This window comes from Cinclus cinclus, chromosome 2, assembly GCF_963662255.1.
Source record: "Cinclus cinclus chromosome 2, bCinCin1.1, whole genome shotgun sequence".
Classification (NCBI taxonomy): Eukaryota; Metazoa; Chordata; class Aves; order Passeriformes; family Cinclidae; genus Cinclus; species Cinclus cinclus.
The window spans coordinates 16,246,678-16,264,591 of NC_085047.1; the positions used below are offsets into that span (position 1 = coordinate 16,246,678).

A 17,914-nucleotide genomic window follows, 5' to 3' on the forward strand; every position below is an offset into this window, starting at 1 on the left:
AGCTGGGAACATGGAGCATATGGGGAAAGGGACCCCATGTGAGGTGGGCTCTGGGCCGGCAGAACTCCCTTGACAGCTAAGCTCCCACCTCAGGGTCCCCGGGATGTCCTCCTCTTTTCCCCCATAATTTTCCCACTCTCGGCCTGTGCACCCCAGGATGTCAGTGAAGCCCGGGGCCATGACAGGTGCTAGAACATATTCAGCAATCCCATCCCCCTGGGCCCTAGTGACAGGCAGCCCTGTGCCTTCTGCTTTGGCCGGCACAGTGTTTTGGGGGAGGCAGTGTCAGGTAGCCAGGTTGGTCGGTACAAATGAATCGGAGGGATGTCTGCTTCATCTCCCACCCAGAAGCAGGATCAGACACCCCCAGATCCCTCCACCATCCCATTGCCCTCCCCAGCCCTCAGCCCCACAAGCACCCCAACACGAAGCAGAGCAGGAGTGTTTATTCATGAGCCACGTGGCTGGGGGGGGGACACAGCTTGGGGACATCCCATGGGGAGGCACAAGGCAACCTGGTGACCCCACTGACTATCTACTGCCTGCTCCTGCCTGCAGCCCCTCCTGCTCAGAGCAGGGCCAGGAGGGTGAGGGGCAGCAGGGACAGCAGGATGGAGAGTGGGGAGTTTGGGGGAGCATTGCCACGGGCATAATATTGGGCGACGGCGACATTGGGGTTCCCCTGTGCAGGATCAAACCACATCTGGATGCAGCGACCACTGCCACGGTGGTAGGACGTGTAGCGGTAGGAGCCAGACCAGATCTGCTCACAGAGTGCAGCCGCCGTGGGGAACACGAACTTGAACTTCTGGCACATGGCACCCTTAGGACATTGGTTGGTGCCTGGGAGTGGGCAGGAGGTGAAGTGGGTGAAAGGCTTTGAGAAATGGGTGGTGTTCCCCTGTGCATGGGGTGCAGATAGGTCCCCCTGGCATTGCCAGGGAAGACAGAGTTGACCTCAAGGCGGCACAGGGTCTTCCACCGCATCACCCCATGCCCCATGAGGACTCTCACACCCCCTGACCCACTCACAACCACAGGGGACTCCCACCTGGCTGCCACCCCTATGCCATGGGGACCCTCACACTCCTGGACCCAACTCACAGCCACTGGGGAGGGTGGACACAACCTCCCCTGCAGCAAGATGGAGGGTGACTGGAGACCCACAAGAGAGTCGAGGTATGATGGGGGGTGCCCCCAAAACCCCCACTCACCTGTAGTCCAGTTCCAGCCCTTGTGCCAGTTGACCTTGCAGGTGACAGCGTCCTGGCAATCCTCCCACCACTGCTCACAGTCCTCCTGGCACAGTGGCACATCCCGGATCCGCTCCTTCCGCCAGCTGTTGTCTGCCTGCAGGGCCCCCAGTTTCCCCCAGTTCACCCCAGGGATCCTGGTAGGTGGGTGAGTGGGGGGTCTGCACCTACCTGGTCAATCCATGGCCCCAGGTTGGGGGAACACTCATAGAGACACGTGTCTTGGATGAAGTGGCGCTTGCACTTCTCTGGCATGGCCCCACAGTGGTCCCAGTTGAAGTTGTACAGGTAGGACTGATCCTGGTGGGCTTCCACACTGGTGTTGGCAGTGCAGCAGGCGTTGTCCTTCCAGAGGACACACTGCACCGGGGCAGCCGGGACTCAGCTGGGACCCATCAGGACCCACCAGGGGCTCAGCTGGGACCTGCTGTGGGTCCAGGGAAAGCACCCGTGCCCATGGGTGGGTAACAATGAGTGATGAAATTAATGTAGGGGCACAGAGCCCCCCAGCCTCCACCCTGGTGACCCCACAGCAAGCGACACCAGTGGGTGCTGGTGCAGTGGATGAGGACTCTACCTGTCCGTAGAGCTGACCCTCAGGGCCAGGCTTTGTTTTATGGTGTTTGGCGTCCATGCAGATATTGAGCAGCGAGTCCTGTGTTGCTGTTGCTGCTGCGGCGGCAGCTGGCCAGGCCACCAGCACCAGCAGAGACAGTATTGCTGCCATCGCTCTGCCAGGGCGACAGCAGGTCAGGATAGCAGCACTGAGAGAAGCGGAGGCGGCAGGGACAAAGTCCCCCACTGTGCATGTGGAAGCGCGGCAGCACATGGTCACTGCCCAGGACCACCAACAATGGGGTCAGGGATCTTACCCGGGGGGTGCCAGGGGTGGGGGCTCTTACCTGGGGGGCAGCTGGGCTCCGGGTGCCGTGGGATGAACCCAGCTCATCTCAAAGGTCGGGGTGCAGCACAACCCTTGGCCACTGATCACGGGACGTGGGAATGCGGCGGATTGGGCAGCACTGGGGCACCCCGCCCTGGCACCCTGCTGTGTTCTGGATTGACACTCTGCTGGGGCCCCCCCCAGCCCCGCATACAGCTGGGATTCATCCTCCCGGCGCCAGGCTGGGGCCAGCGCTAGCCAAAATCCACCTGTGGCTGTTTTTCCTTCCCTCCTGTAGGAGGTGGTGGCCTGATTCCGTGACACCAGCACAAGAGGCAGGACCTGGCCCCCCAACACCACAGGGTCCCTGTGAGTGACTGGGGGAACACCACAGTGGGTGAGAGATGTTTTTGGTGGGGGCGGGTAGCCCTGTGGGGTCACGGATGGCCACAGGGTAGAGGCAAGTACCCCTCATCGAATTACAGGTACTTCGGGGGATCACAGATACCCCATGGAGGGGAGAGCAGTCACCTGTGTCTAGGGAGGGACAGAAACCCGCCAGTGTGAGACATGCCTCTGCGGGGGGAGGGAGGTAAGATACCTTGGAAGGGGCAGATATTTCCAGGATGGGGGGAGACATGTCCGGGGGATCACAGATGCCCTGAGGAGGGGGGAAGATATCCCCTAGTGGGGTCGCAGATATCCCCCTCAGAGATGACGGATACCCCGCCCCCATGGATGTCAGTTGGCCCCAGAGGAGCAGATACCCCATGAGGATCGCAGATACCTCTTCACTGGGGTCACTGGTACCCGTGGGGGTCACATACCCACCATTAGTCACAGATGTTCCGTAGCGATCACAAATACCCCCTCACTTGGGTCAGAGATGCTCCCCATTGGGGTCACATATCCCCAGGGGCTCACAGATAATCCCGGAGGTGCTCACGAATACCGGGGCTGTCACGGCGGCCCCTCACTCGGACGCGTTGGGGGCGCGGCCCACCACCTGTCAATCACACGGCGCCCGCCCCCAGACGGCGACGAGGCCGCGCCCCACCCATTCTTCCCGCTGTGGGCCTGGCCCCGTCGGGCATAACCGCAAACCCTCTGCGCATGCTCCGTGCGCTGTAACTACTTCCGGGTCGGGTTCCACTTCCGGCTCGGCAGCCGGCGCCGGGCTGGCGCTGCTCCCGGTGCTCTCGCCATGTCCACCCTGTTCCCCTCACTCCTGCCCCGCCTCACCGAGTCGCTCTGGTTCAACCTCGACCGGCCGTGTGTTGACGAGACCGAGCTGCAGCAGCAGGAGCAGCAGCACCAGGCCTGGGTGGGCACCGGAGTGAGGGGAGATGCGGGGCCGGGTGTCAGGAAGCCGAGAACGGGCTCGGGACTGGGGGAGCGGCCAGCGGGGGCTCCTTCAGCGGGCACGACCGCAGTGCTCGTTGCAGCCCCGAGGCAGTGCCCGGGGTGGGGTCACACGGGGCTCGTCCGGTGCGTCGCTCCCCCGCGTGTTCACCGACACTGGCCGTGTTTCAGCGTCCTGTGCCGGTGTTGCCGGCTCGGGCACCGCTACTCTCGTGTCTGCCATCCGTATGTCACACCGGCTCCGTTACCCGTTTGCTCCCCGTTTGCTGTGTGGGGGTTAGTTAATAAGCTGCTGCTGAATCGAGGCTCCTGCACTAGCTCCCAATTAATTTATTAACTAATTTCCCGAGGGAGCCGAGGAGTGATTTCTGATCGTGGTAGCTGACAAATACTTGCGCTGGGAGCGTGGTTTGGTGATGCAGTGCCCCTGAGTATGGGGGGAAGAACATCCATTTGATTAAAGTTAAAAAAATCAGTAATTAAGTTTTTATAATTAAATAATAAAGTTTAAATCAATTTAAACCCCATCGCTTAGAAGAGGTTCCAAGTCCCTCTGGGTGGGAGGTGCTGACGTATTTTAATTGAGCTTTAATTATCTGCTGCGGTTGTGTTCATCTGGCTGATCAGATGTCTCAGATTTGGTTCTTTTTTTGATAAAGAAATATGTAAGCTTTGTGTCTGAGCTCCTTGTGCCACACATGGGGACACCTTGAACGCTCTCAGCCCCAGAGTGTCTTTGGGACCACCCTGCCTGGTGCCAGGATGTTCAGGCAGATGTCTGTAGCTGCTCTTCCCTGCTTGGCTGGGGGATGCCAGGGAGGTAGCAGGACTCGGGCTGAAAATAGGCATGGTCAGGAAGTGACACAAGCCAGCACCGCAGAAGGGCCTGTTTACTGGGGTATCATGGAGCTGTTGGGGTGCTCACCCACCTCTCTCCCTTCCCCAGCTCCAGAGCATCGCTGAGAAGGACAACAACTTGGTGCCCATAGGAAAGCCGGCGTCCGAGGTGGGTGTGTGGGCAGGGAAGTGGGGGGTTGCCACAGTGCTTGAGGGGCAGATGAGTTGCTGGAGCTGTTGTGTCCACAGCACTATGATGAAGAGGAGGAGGAGGATGATGAAGATGATGAAGACAGCGAAGAGGACTCAGAAGATGATGAAGATATGCAGGATATGGATGAGATGAATGATTATAATGAGTCTCCTGATGATGGGGAGATCAATGAGGTAAATAGTGTGAGACCCCAAAGCAGGGGATGTGATGTGTGTGGGACCCTGAGCATGAGCTCTGGGGTTGTCTTCTCTCCTTCACTCCCTCTATTGGGTTCTCGCTCTGGTGGGAGATCTCAAACCTCTTTCTTTCCCAGGTGGACATGGAGGGGACAGAGCAGGATCAGGACCAGTGGATGATCTGATTCTGCCACAACCACACCAAACCGGAGGCTGGGGGAGAGCCTTTGCCCCCCATGGCTCTGGGGGACAGTTCAGTGAAGCTCCTCTTGCCATGGGTGCTGTGTGGGGCAGGGGGTTCAGAGGGAAACTCCCCCGGGGAGCCAGAGGGGAGACTGCCACCTGGCACTTTGGAGCTGACAAGTCTTTTGTAATAAACTCAGTTTTCAAAAAAACAACACCAAATCTGGTGTCTGAGGCCAGGCAGAGAGTACCACCCAGGCAAGTAGCAGAGCTGCTTCCCACCATCCACTAGTGTGCCTGGAAGAGCTCCCTGTGCAGTGCAGGTAGGAGCACTATGGGGAATGAGCCCCTTCATTACCCACTGCACCCCACCACAGACCACAGCAGCCACTGTGTTTCCTCCAGAGCCCATGTTGAGGCCGAGGTGGGGAGTTGGGGACATGGCATCCCCGTGGTAACCGTGGCCACCACAAGGCAGGAGCTCGCCACCTGCTCAGTGGGTGCTGGTGTAGCGGAGCTCGGCAATACCATCAGGAATGGCGCGGAAGTACTCCAGGCTGGCGCGGTGCACCTTGCAGTGGTATTTGCCACAGGTCTTGGCGTACTGCAGGAAGTGGGGTGCCCCAGGGAAGAGGACGTTATCAGCCAGGATGGTGGCCCCCTCAGCCAGCAGCTGGTGGCTTTCCAGCAGCCGTAGGTCCCGCAGGTAGCAGCGTTTCCAGTGATCCATGAAGACCAAGTTGGCATTCATCAGGCCGTGCTTCTCCCGCAGACGGGGTATCACCTCCTCCGAGGGGCCCACGATCAGCTCCACCTGTGCTGCAGCAGCCTAAGTTGCTGGGGCAGGGTGTCAGGGTGCCCACCCACCACCCTGCTTCACAGGGTGGTGAGAAGTCTGCATGGGACAGGACCTTTCTCTTCCCACATATGCTGCCCAGCAGGTGCCGCAATCCCTGCCACAGCAGCGAAAGACACCCACCTGTCTCCTCCCTGGTTTCAGGTGCAGAGCTGGGCTTTTTCCCAGTGCCTGGGTACTCACCGTCTGCTCACTGAAGCCAGCCAGGCGGATGACCTTCTCAGCCACGGCAGCGTGTCGGGGGTCCCCCTCGATGGTGTAGAGGCGGGCACCTGGGGGCAGCCCCTGTGCCAGCAGCACGGTGCCATAGCCACAGTATGTGCCCAGCTCCAGCACCCGCAGCGGTGCCCGCTCCAACAGCACCCGCTCCACGATCCGCCCTGATAGAGCATGTGCCTCTCATCACCCACAAACCTGAGCCACCCCTGCCCTGGGCAGGGCGAAGGTGCCAAGCAGTTCCCAGTGCCCAGAGGGATGGGAGAGCCATGCCAGAAATGCCACAGCCAGGTCAATGATGCCATAGCTGTGCCAACAGTGCTGTGGCTGTGCTGGCAGTGCAATGGCCGTGGCAATGGTGCCACAGTCATGCCAACAATACTATGGCTATATCAACACTGCTACTGCCACGCCAATGGTGTGCTACCCACACCAATAGTGTCACAGCTGTGTCAACGGTGCCATGGCCATGCCCGGTCCCATGCCCCATGTGGTGTGGGCAAGCAAGGGTGGCACTCACCTTTGTCAGGCCCCACACAACTGAGGTGCTCACAGTGGTAGCACCACTGATCGAAGGTCTGGAGGATGTGGTGGGGGTCCCCAGGGATGGCATGGGCCAGCACGTACTGGAAGGCACGCTGCTCCCGCGAGGTGCCGGTGAGCCGGTCTCGCAGCCAGGCTACCAGCACTGCCCGGTACAGCAGCATCAGGTAGTGCCGATACCGGATCAGCAGGGTGACAATGAAGGGGAGGAAGGCCAGGGCAATCGCCGGAGACACCATCACAAGCAAGCAAGGCTGTGATTTTTGCACAGCTGAGTTACTGAGTTGACTTTGTTAGTTTCCTACTTATCTTGGGAGTTCTGACAAAAGGGAAGTTCTACTATCAGTGTCTAAACTATCGTTTAGACTATAGACACCTTTGTGTCTACTATCAGTGACATAACATTGGGCAAAGGCTTTGACAATGTCCCCTGCGCAGAGATTGTTGAAGCCTGTTACCCCTAAACTATAACGAGGCAAATCTATCTCCTCACAGGATGCTATGATATGGCATCCTCCCAGGGTGCCAGCCTCATAGCTCCCATTCATGCCATGAGTTGGCTGTGCTGGGCACCCCTTGGAAGTACCTCTCCCTGGGCTCCAGTGCTGCTGGGCCTGCAGGGCTGGGGCACCCCAGGATGCTGTGGAGGTCCCTGTGCCAGGGCGGGGGAGCATTGGGAGTCCATCTGCCAGGGTCCAGATACTGGGGTCAGCAGGGCTGGCATCCCAGGGGATTGTGCTGCTGTGAGGAGCCTTGTACAGCACATCCCCTGGCACCCCCCTTGGTCCAGCTTTGCTGCTCCCACCCCCCCATATCCTGTACCTCACAACCTGCTCCCCACACCCTGAGCTGTTGGGGGTGCCCAGCCACGGCGACAAGATAGGGCAATGGGGGTGGCACCTACCTGTCCCCACACTCCAGGCAGGCAGAGGGAGGCAGTCCTGTGTGGAGCCCTGCCGCCACTCAATTATTGATGGTGTCACCTCAGCTGTAGCTGCTATCAGAGCTCTGGTTACCAGCTCAGTAGGGCTGGCAATGGAGACCTGGCTGGGGGCTGGGAGGTAGTCCTGGGCTGCACAGGGGGGCCTGGTGCTGGGGTGCTGATACTGGAGCTGTGGTACTGATACTGGAGTCCTGTCACTGCACTGAGAACACTGGGTACTGGAAACACTGGGCAACAGGAGCACGGTGAGCCAGAAGCGCTGTGCATCAGGAGGACTGGGGGGAGCCAGAATCAGTGGATGCTGGGGACACGGTGGGCCAGGGGACCATGGGGGAAGCACTGGGGGTGTGGAGGGTTGGGGCACTGGAATCTGTTGTAGTTTAGGGATGGTACTCCCCTGCTCAGTGTCCCCACCGAGACCCTCCAAACCATCTCCATTCTCTCTCTCCCCTACTTTCTTCTCCCCCTTCCCACAGCCATGGGATGGAGAGGAGAATTGAAGGCTCAAAAGGTAAAGATCTCAAGTTGAGATAAGAACGATTTACTGGCTTTAAGAAAATGAACAGTAACAGCAACAATGCCAACAACAGGGGGTACAAGAAAATAAAAGATTCACATGAAAGACGCCCCTCCCAACAACAGATGATACCAGACAGCTCCCTCTGCTAATTTACTCAACAGAGTTCCTGTATGACAATGGCATGCTCTGTACAAACTTGTGCCACAAGGACTGTGCACGTTGGTCATCTGGGCCTAAAGGGGACTTTGTTTTTTGAATCCCTAGAGTAGAATCAACCTCCAGCACAGCTAATCTTCTCCAAGATACTGGGTACCTTGCTCCGTGGTGTTCCACTTGTCTCAGTGCACTACTCAATCATCCTTGGGAGAATGCCTTTCCCTCATGCTTGACAGGGGTTGCCTTCAGAGCCTGAGAGTTTCTGTTCTCTTCCCAATGCCCCTGTCAATGTTCACATCCCAAGACACGAATCCCAGTTGCTTCACTTCCATATTGTGGGCCAGGATATCCCAGCACTGGAGTAGCCAGGTCACCAGGGGCTCACCTAACTGGCAACTGGAACCTTTTCACACATCTTACAGCTCACCTGGGGACATGGACCAGGCAATTTTCTCTGGCCCTGCCTCCTCCTCCTGTTCTGAGGGCCCTACTTTGCCATCCCTCACTAACAACTGATTTTGTCTTGGATTCCTTCTTCTGTGCAGGGGTGACTGTTCCCAGCACGGGTTGTTCCCCTGGTTCAGCTGCAGTTAGTGTGGCCACGGTGCCTGTTGCTCCGTTTCCTCCTCCTCCTCCCCTGAGGGTGCTGGCTACTGACCACCAGTGTCCCATGAAGAGTAGCCAGGGCCCAACACACTGCAGTCAGCTGCTCATGGCTTGAGTGGCCACAGCCTTCTCCTTGCAAATATTCTGTCACTTTATCAGAGTCCCGTAGTTGTTCAGGGGTGAACTCCTAAACCACTGGAGCAGAGAATTCCTCAAAAACTTGGCCAATTTTCTGGCACATTCCATGCCACTCATGACTATTCCCTCTTGGGACAGGTCTCTGAATGGCCTTCTTGGAGGTGTAGCAGGCCTGAAGGAGGAAAAGGGGGGGAAGAGGGGGAGAAAGGGGGAAAAATCCTCCTTCCCCTGTCCCCCCCAGACTGGGTACGGTTATTAATGGGCTCCCAAAGGTAGTGCTGAAGTAAGGGCAGGAGAGCAGCACTGAATACACATCCCAGAGCATCCTCATTGCCCTTGATGTTATCATGTCATAAACTCATATCCCACAGGACAGCAACAAAGAAATGCTGATCCTTGTCCCTGCTCTGTAAAAGGTCACCCCGAGGAGCACATACAGGAATAGAGCCAGGGTTAGGTACCAAGCCCACGTGAACGGACCAAGCACCATTGTGACCAGTGGCTCTGGACCTAATACAGCAAACACTGAGATCAAGTTTGTTTCCAACCCACTTTGGACAGATCTGTTGTTATCTCAACCCTTAGAGACCAACACTGGGTGACAAATAAGGACAGTTGTGGTTTAGCCCCAGCCAGCAACCAACACATGCACTTGCCCACTCCCCCATCAGCAAGATGAGGGAGAGAGTTGGAAGAGTAAAAGCTGGACTTGTGGGTTGAGACTGAGATAAAGACAGATTGATAGGAAAAGCAAAGTCCACACACGCAAGCAAAGCAAAACAAGGAATTAAGTCACCACTTCGCATGGGCAAGCAGGTGTTAAGCTATTCCAGGAGAGCAGGGCCCCATCACGTGTTACAATTATTTGGGAAGACAAACACCACGACTCCAGACATCCCCCTCTTCCTCATTCTTACCCCCACTTTATATTCTGAGCACTGGAAGGCCTGGGAACACGGGAACACCAAGAGCCCTGGGAGCATACAGTGTGAGCGCGGGGGCGCGCCGGGAACACACCGGGGGCGCGCCGGGGGGAGGGGGCGGCGCGTTGCAGGAGACACGTGACCGCGCGCGCAAGGCCGCGTGACGTTTCCCACGTGCGAGCGATGTTCCGTCCCACGTGACACCGCCGTGCGCGCCCCCGGCGCCGAGCGCGGCCGCGCGCGCGCGCGAGTGCGTGTGTGTGTGTGCGCGCGCGCGTGTGTGTGAGTGTGTTCCCCCGCCGCTCACGTGACCGGGTTGACTCGGCGCTCACGTGACCGCGCGGCGGGGCCGTGCCGGAGCCGGGGCCGCGCTCGCCATGGGCTGCTGCTACAGCAGCGAGGCCGAGGCCTCCGACCAGGTGGGCCTGGCGCCGGGGGGACAAGAGGCCCGCGGCGGGGATGGCGCCGGGAGGGACGCTCGGCCCCACTCCCGGCTGCCCGGGGGCTGCCCTGTGGCGGGGGGAGGCAGAGCGCGCGTCCCCGGCAGGGCCCGGCCCATGGCTGCTCCCGGGAAGTGTCTGAGCGTTGCTCCCGCCTGTCGCCGCCTTCGTGTCACTCGTTCCTCGCGTGTATCGCGCCGCCCCGTGTGTCCCCCTGGTGCCGCGTGGGGGCTGCAAGCGGGGGGCTCGGGGGTGGTGCCAGAGTCTTCCCCCGTCCCGCTGCAGGTGTAGGTCCAAGGCCTCAAACTGCACCGCCGGGAGCAGCGCCGGCTTCTCCTCCTTGGGACAGCGTGACTGCCATGCAGCTCAGGGGCCGGGGCAGAACTGGGGCTGTCACCTGTCCCGCGAAACTTAATCCCCGGATTCGGCGAGAGTTCGGCTGTGACAGCCTGTCCCAAGGGAGCCCAGCCAGCTCCCACTTCCACAAAGGAAGGAGAAGGGCCTGGGCTAGAATATCGCAGCATTTCCTAGCAGGAGAAAGGGGAGAGGAAACTTCTGGCCGTGGAGAAGCCGGAGATGCCACCGACGGCATGTGTGGAGGAGTGGTTGCACTCCCAGCTCACCATGGGTCACAGGCTGAGTGTCCTTTCAGGACAAGACAAACGTGGAAAGACTTGAGCATGTCCAGAGAAGGGAACGGAATTTGAAAAGGGGCTGGAGCACAAGGAGTGGCTGAGGGAGCTGAAGTGGCTCAGCCTGCAGAAGAGGAGGCTCAGGGTTGACCTCACTCTCCACAACTCCCTGGCAGGAGGGTGAGAGCCAGGTGGGGAGTCTGGCTCTGCTTCCAGAGAACAAGGGACAGGACAGGAGGAAAGGGCCTCTGTGCCATAGAAGGTTTCAGTTAGATATTTGGGAAAATTTCCCTAAAAATGTTGTACAACCCTGGCACAGGCTGCTCAGAACAGAGTTGGAGTCCCCATCCCTGGAGGGTTTTAAAAGCTGTGTAGACTTGGCACTTGGAGACATGGTTTGGTGGTGGGCTTGGCAGTGCTGGGAGAATGGTTGGGCTCAGAGGGCTCTTCCAATTTTACTGATTCTGTCATTGTGTTCTTTTGGGTGTTTGTGCCCGTGATCTCCCTGCTGGGATTTTCTCACAGCCCCTGCAGCACCATTCAGAAAAGCCAGAGGATCAAGGGCTGAGCTGCAGCTCTGCACCTCCTGGTGTGAGTGAGGGACCATGCCATGTGACTCTGGGAACTCCCCACCCCACACAGTCCCTAGGCTATGGCAGGTGGGGCTCACCTGAGCCAGGTGAGCCCCTGCTATGCCAGGGTGGTGCCCAGTCACGGGTGGGGCTGTGGTAGGTCCTCATTAGCTGCAGGGTTTCATGCAGGTGGATGCTGGCTGCAGAATCCTGCCTACAAGATTGGCAACTCCAAATGTGGTGCTTGCTTTCAGCCACACTTGCTGCCTTTGTGGCTCAGGGAGCTTCAGCTGAGAGAAAGCAAAAGAATTGGGCAAAGAAGATCCTGGCAGAGCTGAGGTTGTTCTGGGTTACACCGGGAGGCACTGGGAGCCCTCCTGGCTGGTGAGGGAACGGTGAGACTCACCTCATCTCATGGAGTTAATGGTGCTGGTGTGGGGAAGCCAGGACTGATTTTCCTCTTGCCTTTCACTCAGGAGGAAGAGACAAAGCGGCTGCTGGAACCAACAGCCAGCCCACCCAACAAGGTGCTGAATGGAGCAGAGCAGAGCTACCACAACCTCCCGTCAGCACGCACTGATGAGCAGGCCATGCTGTCCTCCATCCTTGCCAAAACAGCCATGTAAGCCTCAGGCCTTGCCTGTGGGGCAGGCAGCATGCCTCGGGGACCAGTGGTGACCCTGGACGTGGCCTGCAGCTGGGGGTCTGCCTGGCTGTGGGCCCCAGCGATCAGCCATATGTGCTGAGGGGAAGGGAGGAGCTGTGGCGGAGCCCCCCATGTCCCTCTGCCCTCAGACAGCCCCCTCTCTCAGATTTGAGCCCCATGGGGACACAGAGAAGACCCCAGATGTGAGGTAACCCCTTGGGTGTTGGGCTGGAAATAGGGGCAGAGTTTGGATAAGAAAGTGAGTCTGTGGGGACGTGGAGAGGGTGGCTGGGGGTGCAGCATCACTGTATCACCTTCTGAGGAGGCTTTTCCTCAACTGCACAGGGGCAATATGGGGAGAGGGCTGTGTCCAGCATGGCTGGGAGGCTTTGGGATGCTCATCGGCCCCTCTGCTTCCTCTGCCTGACACTGGGGAGCTGGTGGCCACTGGTGCGTGTCCAAAATACAGAGCCACAGCAGCTCTGAGCGCTACTTTGCTGTGGGGTGCACACAATGGGACTGCGGCAGGGCCCTGGGCAAGTGCCCAGGTCCTCTGTGAGCCCAGGGCCCAGCACCAGGCCTCTCAGGACATCTGCCAAGTGCCTTGTCCTCCCAGTGATTCCTTTTTTCTCCAGGTGGCTGCATGCCAAGCTCCCCAGAGCCCAGACCAGCCCCCAGCTTCCTGCAGCCTCTGCCTGCCTCTGCCCCAGGGCAGCTGTGGGCAAACAGTCCCTGGCATTTCCTTCCTGGCAAACAGCCACTCCAGCCTGGCACACTTGTGTCCAGCTGGCAGCATTCATTGGGCGAGTTTGGCCTTGAGATGTTTGTTTTGGGGTGCTGGTGGGTGCTGGATTTTGTCTGCCCTGGTCAGAGGATGCTCTGAGATGGGGAGGGAACTCAAGGGGAGCAATGAGCCTCCAGTGAGAGCCACTGTCTTGTGTCTCTGCAGCAACATCATCGACGTGTCAGCAGCAGATTCCCAGGGTATGGAGCAGCATGAGTACATGGACAGAGCCAGACAGTACAGGTGGGACCTGCACTTCTCCCCTGAGGTGCCTGCTGACCCTTCACAGCCATGTGTGTCTCTGGGCAGGTCCCAGGGATTTTGGCCTGGGGAATTGAACTTGGCACGCAGAAGGGCTGCATCTCGGACAGCTGGGTGCAGCCTGCTCAGGGAAGACCCATGGCAGTGCAGGTGGCAGAGCCCAGGACAAAGGGCTCCAGTGTTCACCCAGCCCCCTTGGGGCAGATGGTGGGGGGCTGGATGTGACTTTCAAGTTTCTGCTTGAAAGGTGCCTATGTGGGAGAGCTGGAAGCTCCCTCATCCTCCTGCTGCAGGGAGTGAAGAGGGTTGGATGCTGGGAGTGCAGCACCACTGCTCTCCCTTTCTCACCCTGGGGGTGCTGAGTGCCTGGGGGGAACAGCACCCATCCGCTGGGTGTCCCTGTGTCTTGGCACGGCAGTGATGTTCGCTGCTCTCTCCTCACAGCACACGCCTGGCCATGCTCAGCAACAACCTGACACACTGGAAGAAGCTCCCACTGCTGCCGTCTCTGACTAACCAACCGCACCAAGTGCTCGCCAGCGACCCTGTCCCCTTTGCAGATCTGCAGCAGGTGAGCAGAGCTGGGGTGAGCCCTGTGCCCTTGTGATGCTCCCCAAGGACACATCCTCATCCTGGAGGAGCAGTGATGCCCTCCTGGCTTGCCCAGAGCCCTGATCCGACTTATTAAAGCTGAGGGCAAAGCCTAGGTCAGGTTTAAGGCCTTGTTAGAGGTGGGGGCAAAGCCCAGGCCAGGCTTAGGGACTCCTTAGGGCTGGAGGTTAACCTCCTGTGAGAGTTTCTTTGGGATAACTGGGAGTCTCAGCATCCACTGGTGACACAGCCATGTCCTCATGCCCGCAGGTGTCCCGGATAGCTGCCTACGCCTTCAGTGCGCTTTCACAGATCCGTGTTGACGCCAAAGAAGAACTGGTTGTACAGTTTGGCATCCCCTGAACCTGTCCCCACCACCGCTGCTTCACCGCTTTGGGTTGTTTTTGTTTTTTTCCCCATTTTTTTTCTCTTTATATCCCTTCCCTCCCCATGCTGCTGCCACAGAACTTGGACAGATACCCTGTTTCCTACTAAATGCCAAGGCACCCATCATTGGCATGTCGAGCCCACCTGCATTGCTTGAGGCTTTCTCCTCCTCGTGGGTGGGTGGGTGTGCGTGGGGAGGAGGCTGTGTCAGCTGGACGCTGCCTTGCACAGGGACGAGCACAAAGGGAACAGCTGGTGCAAGGAGGCCCTGGTATGGGTCAGCACCGTGTGCTAGGTCACCAGGATGGGTGGGCTGGAGCCAGGCGGATGTGATGCTCTGCGTGGGGCCTGGTGGCTCCAACACCATCTCTTCTCCTTTTTACATGTTTAGACCTTTGTTTCGGTTGTTTGTTTTTGGTTTTTCTGTTTTTTTTTTATTACTATTATTTTTTGCCACAGTAGATAAAGCCACGTTCATCCAGTGCTTGTCTCCACTGTTCTCTGTCAAACACAACATAGACGTGATGGGGGAGTCGTGCCCTACACAGATCTGTCTGTCCCTTGCCACCCCTTTGATCATGTCCCACAGGGCCAAGAGGACAAGAGGACAGGGAATGTATGATCACCCACCTTTACAGAAAAGGAAGCACCTAAGTTTCATAAATGCTCATGGTCGAAAGGAATGTCAAAAGTCAGAGGGTTTACAAATAATCAGAAATCACTTGGCATGAAATTGCAGGGTACCTTTTTATGGATAGGTTTCCCCATCCTGAAGATGGATTTCTTATTTTCTGTGCTGATTAGTTGTCACGCACAGTCTGTTCTTTCAGGTCTTCTTGGAAATGTGGATGTGGAAAGGGTAGCTGGGAGACACCCAGTCTGGACCCATTCTTAGAAATGGGTCAGAGGGGTTTCGGGGTCTTTGGTCTTAATCCCACTCTATAGTCCACGCCCTCTTCCTGCCACTCATTCCTGTGCTTATGGTGTACTGTTTTGTGCTTACCAGCAGGAACTACAACAAAGATGTTTTTCCAGTGCTGCCCTATCTCACCTTGCCCCTCTTCTTCAGCCCACATCTTGTTCTTTCTCATGGCTTTCTCATGTGTTAAGATCAACTGTCCTTGTTTACTACCAACAATCCTTGCTTGATGCCACAGCCATCCAATTCTCTGTTTGATAATGTTTGAGACATACACATTAGCTCTCCTGTGATCTGGGAATAGAATGCTCAGTGAGACTTACTTTGGACTGCGGTTTATAGGGTCATTAGAGAGTGGGCTTAAGTATGCATTAACCCCTTATAACCCTCTTATAATTGAGAGCTCAAAGGGTCTCACTTTGGATTGCTGTCTAGAAGGTTGCAAGAGAGTGGGTTTTAGTCATAGTAATTTTCCATCCTGGCCACAATTTGAGCTAGTGGAAGGTTCAACAACAAAATACTATTCCACTTGGGCTGCTGCTCAGGCGAGAAAAATAAGTTTCCAAGTCAGTTCATTAAAAAACAGATGCTCAATAAACATCTGTTAGTTCCTTGGAACAGATTACATCCAATAAGATCAAGAGGGGCTTAGCCCAAGTGCTGTTTGTGAAGGCCAAGGCCTAGAAAGCATTTTGGTGGGGTGGTTGGGGCCTGCACCACCACAATCCAGTCCATTACTAAACTTCTCTGGGCCTGTAGAGGATGAAATAGGACTGTGGCCATGGGGACATGCCCAGGACACCCCCCCCCCCCCCCAAAGTAAAATGAGGCCCCACTAGTAGGTCAGGACAGGTTTGGGGGCTGGTGAGTATCCCTGCCTAGCTGGCACTGCAGGGCAGAGTGGGGTGTCTGCATGTGACACAGTGCCAGAGTCCCCTACCTGTCCCCTTACTTGCTCTGGGCTTCCAGTACTCCGTGCCCTGCATGTAGCCCCACACGATCCCCTTCACATGTCCTGACTTCTGAGTGGGGGCCTGAGACCCACACTCCCGCACACCTCCGTGGTTCCATGCGTACCTTCACGGGGGGCCCCTACCTGTGTTCCCCTTGGCCACAGGCAGCCCTATAACCCCTTCAACACTAGGGCTTCCCTTTCTTGTATTGTTGCATGAGTCCAATTGTAGCCCGTGGCCCCACGTGTGTCCCGGTGAGCGGCAGAGTTCTCCCCCCCCCCCCCCCCCAGTCCCGGACCCCGGTATGTCCCGGTGAGCGGCAGAGCGCTCTCCCGCACAGTCCCCCGCGCGTCCCGGACCCCGGTATGTCCCGGTGAGCGGCAGAGCGCTCTCCCGCACAGTCCCCCGCGCGTCCCGGACCCCGGTATGTCCCGGTGAGCGGCAGAGCGCTCTCCCGCACAGTCCCCCGCGCGTCCCGGACCCCGCGGTTCGCGGTCCGCCCGCCCGTGTGACGCCCCCGGCCCGGCGGTGCCCAATGGGCAGCAGCGGGGGCGGGCGCTGCTGTTCGAATAAGAGCGGCCGAGGCCCGGACCCTGGCGGCTTCGGCCTGGTACAGGATCATCAGTACGACTGGAGCCCCGGCGACGCCGAAGACAAGCACGATTCCCCAGCCGCAGTCAAGGTAGGGGGAAAGCTGAGGTCACCCGCGGGGCTCAGGGCCGCAGAGCGAGGCTGTGCCACAGGCTGGCAAGGCGCGAAACCCTCGGGCCGGCGGGGCACGCCTGTGGCACAGCCTCCGTCTCGGGCCAAGCTCAGCGGCGTCCCCTTCCTTAAGGACGAAGGGGTCCCGGGAGGAGCCTTGTGGCTCGGGGTTCTTCGTTTCCCGGGGCTTGGCAAAGTCGGAGCCTCCGCCGAGCGACACTCGGCGGCCGCGCTCCCGGCGGGTTCCTCTGCTGCCCCCAGCGCCAGTTTGAAAGAACCTTCTCCTTGTGCCCTTCCTGTGCCGTGCTCGGGGCAGCCCCATCCTGCGGCCCTGATCCTCCTCAAGCGGCCCAGACGCTGCGGGGATGACTTCCGAGGGTCTCCGGAACAACAGCGAGGGGTGAGCGTCCTTTCCTCGCCCGACTCCTCCCTGGTTTAGCTGGCGGCCCGTAGGGTCCCGTTCCCGTTGAATCCGTGGCCGCGGGGTGTGTGCGTTTTTCAGGGAGGGAGTTTTTCAGGGGTCAGCTGGGATGTGACTCCAGTCAGATTAGAGGGAGACGTAGCGTGGGGGGCCATTCTCTGCCGAGCCCCCGGCTTTTCCTGAGCTGCGCTGGGGCCGGGAGCGGGTCTGTGCCGGCCCCACCAGCTCTCCGTCGCTCAGGCCCTGGGCAGGGTGCCGGCACTGAGCGCGGCCGAGGTCGGACCATTCCCCTTCCCCATGGCGAGGCGCCGGAGGTTTCTGTGCCGTGCGCCTTTAACGAGCACGGCCCCGGCGCGGTGACGTGGGATGGCCCAAGGCCAGGAAGGGGAACCGCCGCCTGCCAGCCCCGCCGAAGAGAAGCTCAACAACTTTTCTTTTGTGCGTGGCCGCTGGTTCCCGGGCCTCCCCGGCTTGCCAGCGCTCATGGCGGATTAACCCCAGCGCGCCGACGACGGCCGCGCGGCCCCGGTAAGGCCCCAACAAAGACTTTCTGCCTCTTCCTTGTTTTGTTTTCCACGGGGCTGGCGCGGAGGAGGGGGAGGGAGGCGGGGGCGGCGAAGCTCAGCTCAGCTCGCCTAGCTCCGCCGCCTCGCCGCAGCGTACAGCTCCCGGCCCGGCGCCTCGCCAGCCCCCGAGGTGCGGGTCCCCGGGGCCGCGGGTGGCCGCGCCGGGCTCGCCAACATCCGGGCGCTCGGGTCGGCGGCTGCTTTCCCTCTCCGCCCCGCGCCAGCTGCGGG

At 58.7% G+C, this 17,914-nt stretch overlaps 4 protein-coding genes across 6 annotated transcripts; 2 read left to right on the forward strand and 2 right to left on the reverse strand.

The window, feature by feature from the left end:
• Nucleotides 1–444: 444 nt before the first annotated feature.
• Nucleotides 445–3,252, reverse strand: LOC134058219 (folate receptor alpha-like). Of its 2 annotated transcripts, XM_062515372.1 has the most exons (5): nt 2,156–3,252; nt 1,831–2,054; nt 1,425–1,613; nt 1,215–1,350; nt 445–843 (listed from the first exon to the last, which is right to left on the reverse strand). In XM_062515372.1, exons 2-5 carry the CDS (start codon nt 1,978–1,980, stop codon nt 569–571), a joined length of 750 nt encoding a protein of 249 aa, XP_062371356.1. In that variant the 5' UTR covers nt 1,981–2,054; nt 2,156–3,252; the 3' UTR covers nt 445–568. The 2 variants fall into 2 exon arrangements, with proteins under 2 accessions (XP_062371356.1, XP_062371355.1); XM_062515371.1 differs by having other exon boundaries at nt 1,831–3,252.
• An 11-nt stretch (nt 3,253–3,263) lies between these two features.
• Nucleotides 3,264–5,117, forward strand: ANAPC15 (anaphase promoting complex subunit 15). Of its 2 annotated transcripts, none has more exons than XM_062515373.1 (4): nt 3,264–3,460; nt 4,445–4,510; nt 4,561–4,722; nt 4,863–5,117. In XM_062515373.1, exons 1-4 carry the CDS (start codon nt 3,341–3,343, stop codon nt 4,908–4,910), a joined length of 396 nt encoding a protein of 131 aa, XP_062371357.1. In that variant the 5' UTR covers nt 3,264–3,340; the 3' UTR covers nt 4,911–5,117. The 2 variants fall into 2 exon arrangements, with proteins under 2 accessions (XP_062371357.1, XP_062371358.1); XM_062515374.1 differs by having other exon boundaries at nt 3,269–3,460; nt 4,445–4,504; nt 4,585–4,722.
• A 280-nt stretch (nt 5,118–5,397) lies between these two features.
• Nucleotides 5,398–6,762, reverse strand: TOMT (transmembrane O-methyltransferase). Its single transcript, XM_062511885.1, has 3 exons — nt 6,501–6,762; nt 5,948–6,144; nt 5,398–5,722 (listed from the first exon to the last, which is right to left on the reverse strand). Exons 1-3 carry the CDS (start codon nt 6,760–6,762, stop codon nt 5,402–5,404), a joined length of 780 nt encoding a protein of 259 aa, XP_062367869.1. The 3' UTR covers nt 5,398–5,401.
• Nucleotides 6,763–10,104: 3,342 nt separating this feature from the next.
• Nucleotides 10,105–14,603, forward strand: LAMTOR1 (late endosomal/lysosomal adaptor, MAPK and MTOR activator 1). The gene is made up of 5 exons (XM_062515375.1): nt 10,105–10,228; nt 11,930–12,075; nt 13,049–13,126; nt 13,589–13,715; nt 14,006–14,603. Exons 1-5 carry the CDS (start codon nt 10,187–10,189, stop codon nt 14,096–14,098), a joined length of 486 nt encoding a protein of 161 aa, XP_062371359.1. The 5' UTR covers nt 10,105–10,186; the 3' UTR covers nt 14,099–14,603.
• Nucleotides 14,604–17,914: the final 3,311 nt, after the last annotated feature.

What these genes read in the sequence shown, in the direction of transcription:
- LAMTOR1 (XM_062515375.1), top strand. Translation starts at nt 10,187, where the DNA reads ATGGGCTGCTGCTACAGCAGCGAGGCCGAGGCCTCCGACCAG. An exon ending in ATCCTTGCCAAAACAGCCAT is followed by an intron (nt 12,076 to 13,048) that starts GTAAGCCTCAGG and finishes GTGTCTCTGCAG; the next exon opens with CAACATCATCGACGTGTCAG. An exon ending in CCTTTGCAGATCTGCAGCAG is followed by an intron (nt 13,716 to 14,005) that starts GTGAGCAGAGCT and finishes TCATGCCCGCAG; the next exon opens with GTGTCCCGGATAGCTGCCTA.
- TOMT (XM_062511885.1), bottom strand. Translation starts at nt 6,762, where the DNA reads ATGGTGTCTCCGGCGATTGCCCTGGCCTTCCTCCCCTTCATTGTCACC. An exon ending in TTGTGTGGGGCCTGACAAAG is followed by an intron (nt 6,145 to 6,500) that starts GTGAGTGCCACC and finishes ATGCTCTATCAG; the next exon opens with GGCGGATCGTGGAGCGGGTG. An exon ending in CTGGCTTCAGTGAGCAGACG is followed by an intron (nt 5,723 to 5,947) that starts GTGAGTACCCAG and finishes GCTGCAGCACAG; the next exon opens with GTGGAGCTGATCGTGGGCCC.
- LOC134058219 (XM_062515371.1), bottom strand. Translation starts at nt 2,082, where the DNA reads ATGTGCTGCCGCGCTTCCACATGCACAGTGGGGGACTTTGTCCCTGCC. An exon ending in TGGGGCCATGGATTGACCAG is followed by an intron (nt 1,351 to 1,424) that starts GTAGGTGCAGAC and finishes GGGGCCCTGCAG; the next exon opens with GCAGACAACAGCTGGCGGAA. An exon ending in GGGCTGGAACTGGACTACAG is followed by an intron (nt 844 to 1,214) that starts GTGAGTGGGGGT and finishes GCCCACTCCCAG; the next exon opens with GCACCAACCAATGTCCTAAG.
- ANAPC15 (XM_062515373.1), top strand. Translation starts at nt 3,341, where the DNA reads ATGTCCACCCTGTTCCCCTCACTCCTGCCCCGCCTCACCGAGTCGCTC. An exon ending in AGCCGGCGTCCGAGGTGGGT is followed by an intron (nt 4,511 to 4,560) that starts GTGTGGGCAGGG and finishes GGGGCAGATGAG; the next exon opens with TTGCTGGAGCTGTTGTGTCC. An exon ending in ATGATGGGGAGATCAATGAG is followed by an intron (nt 4,723 to 4,862) that starts GTAAATAGTGTG and finishes TTTCTTTCCCAG; the next exon opens with GTGGACATGGAGGGGACAGA.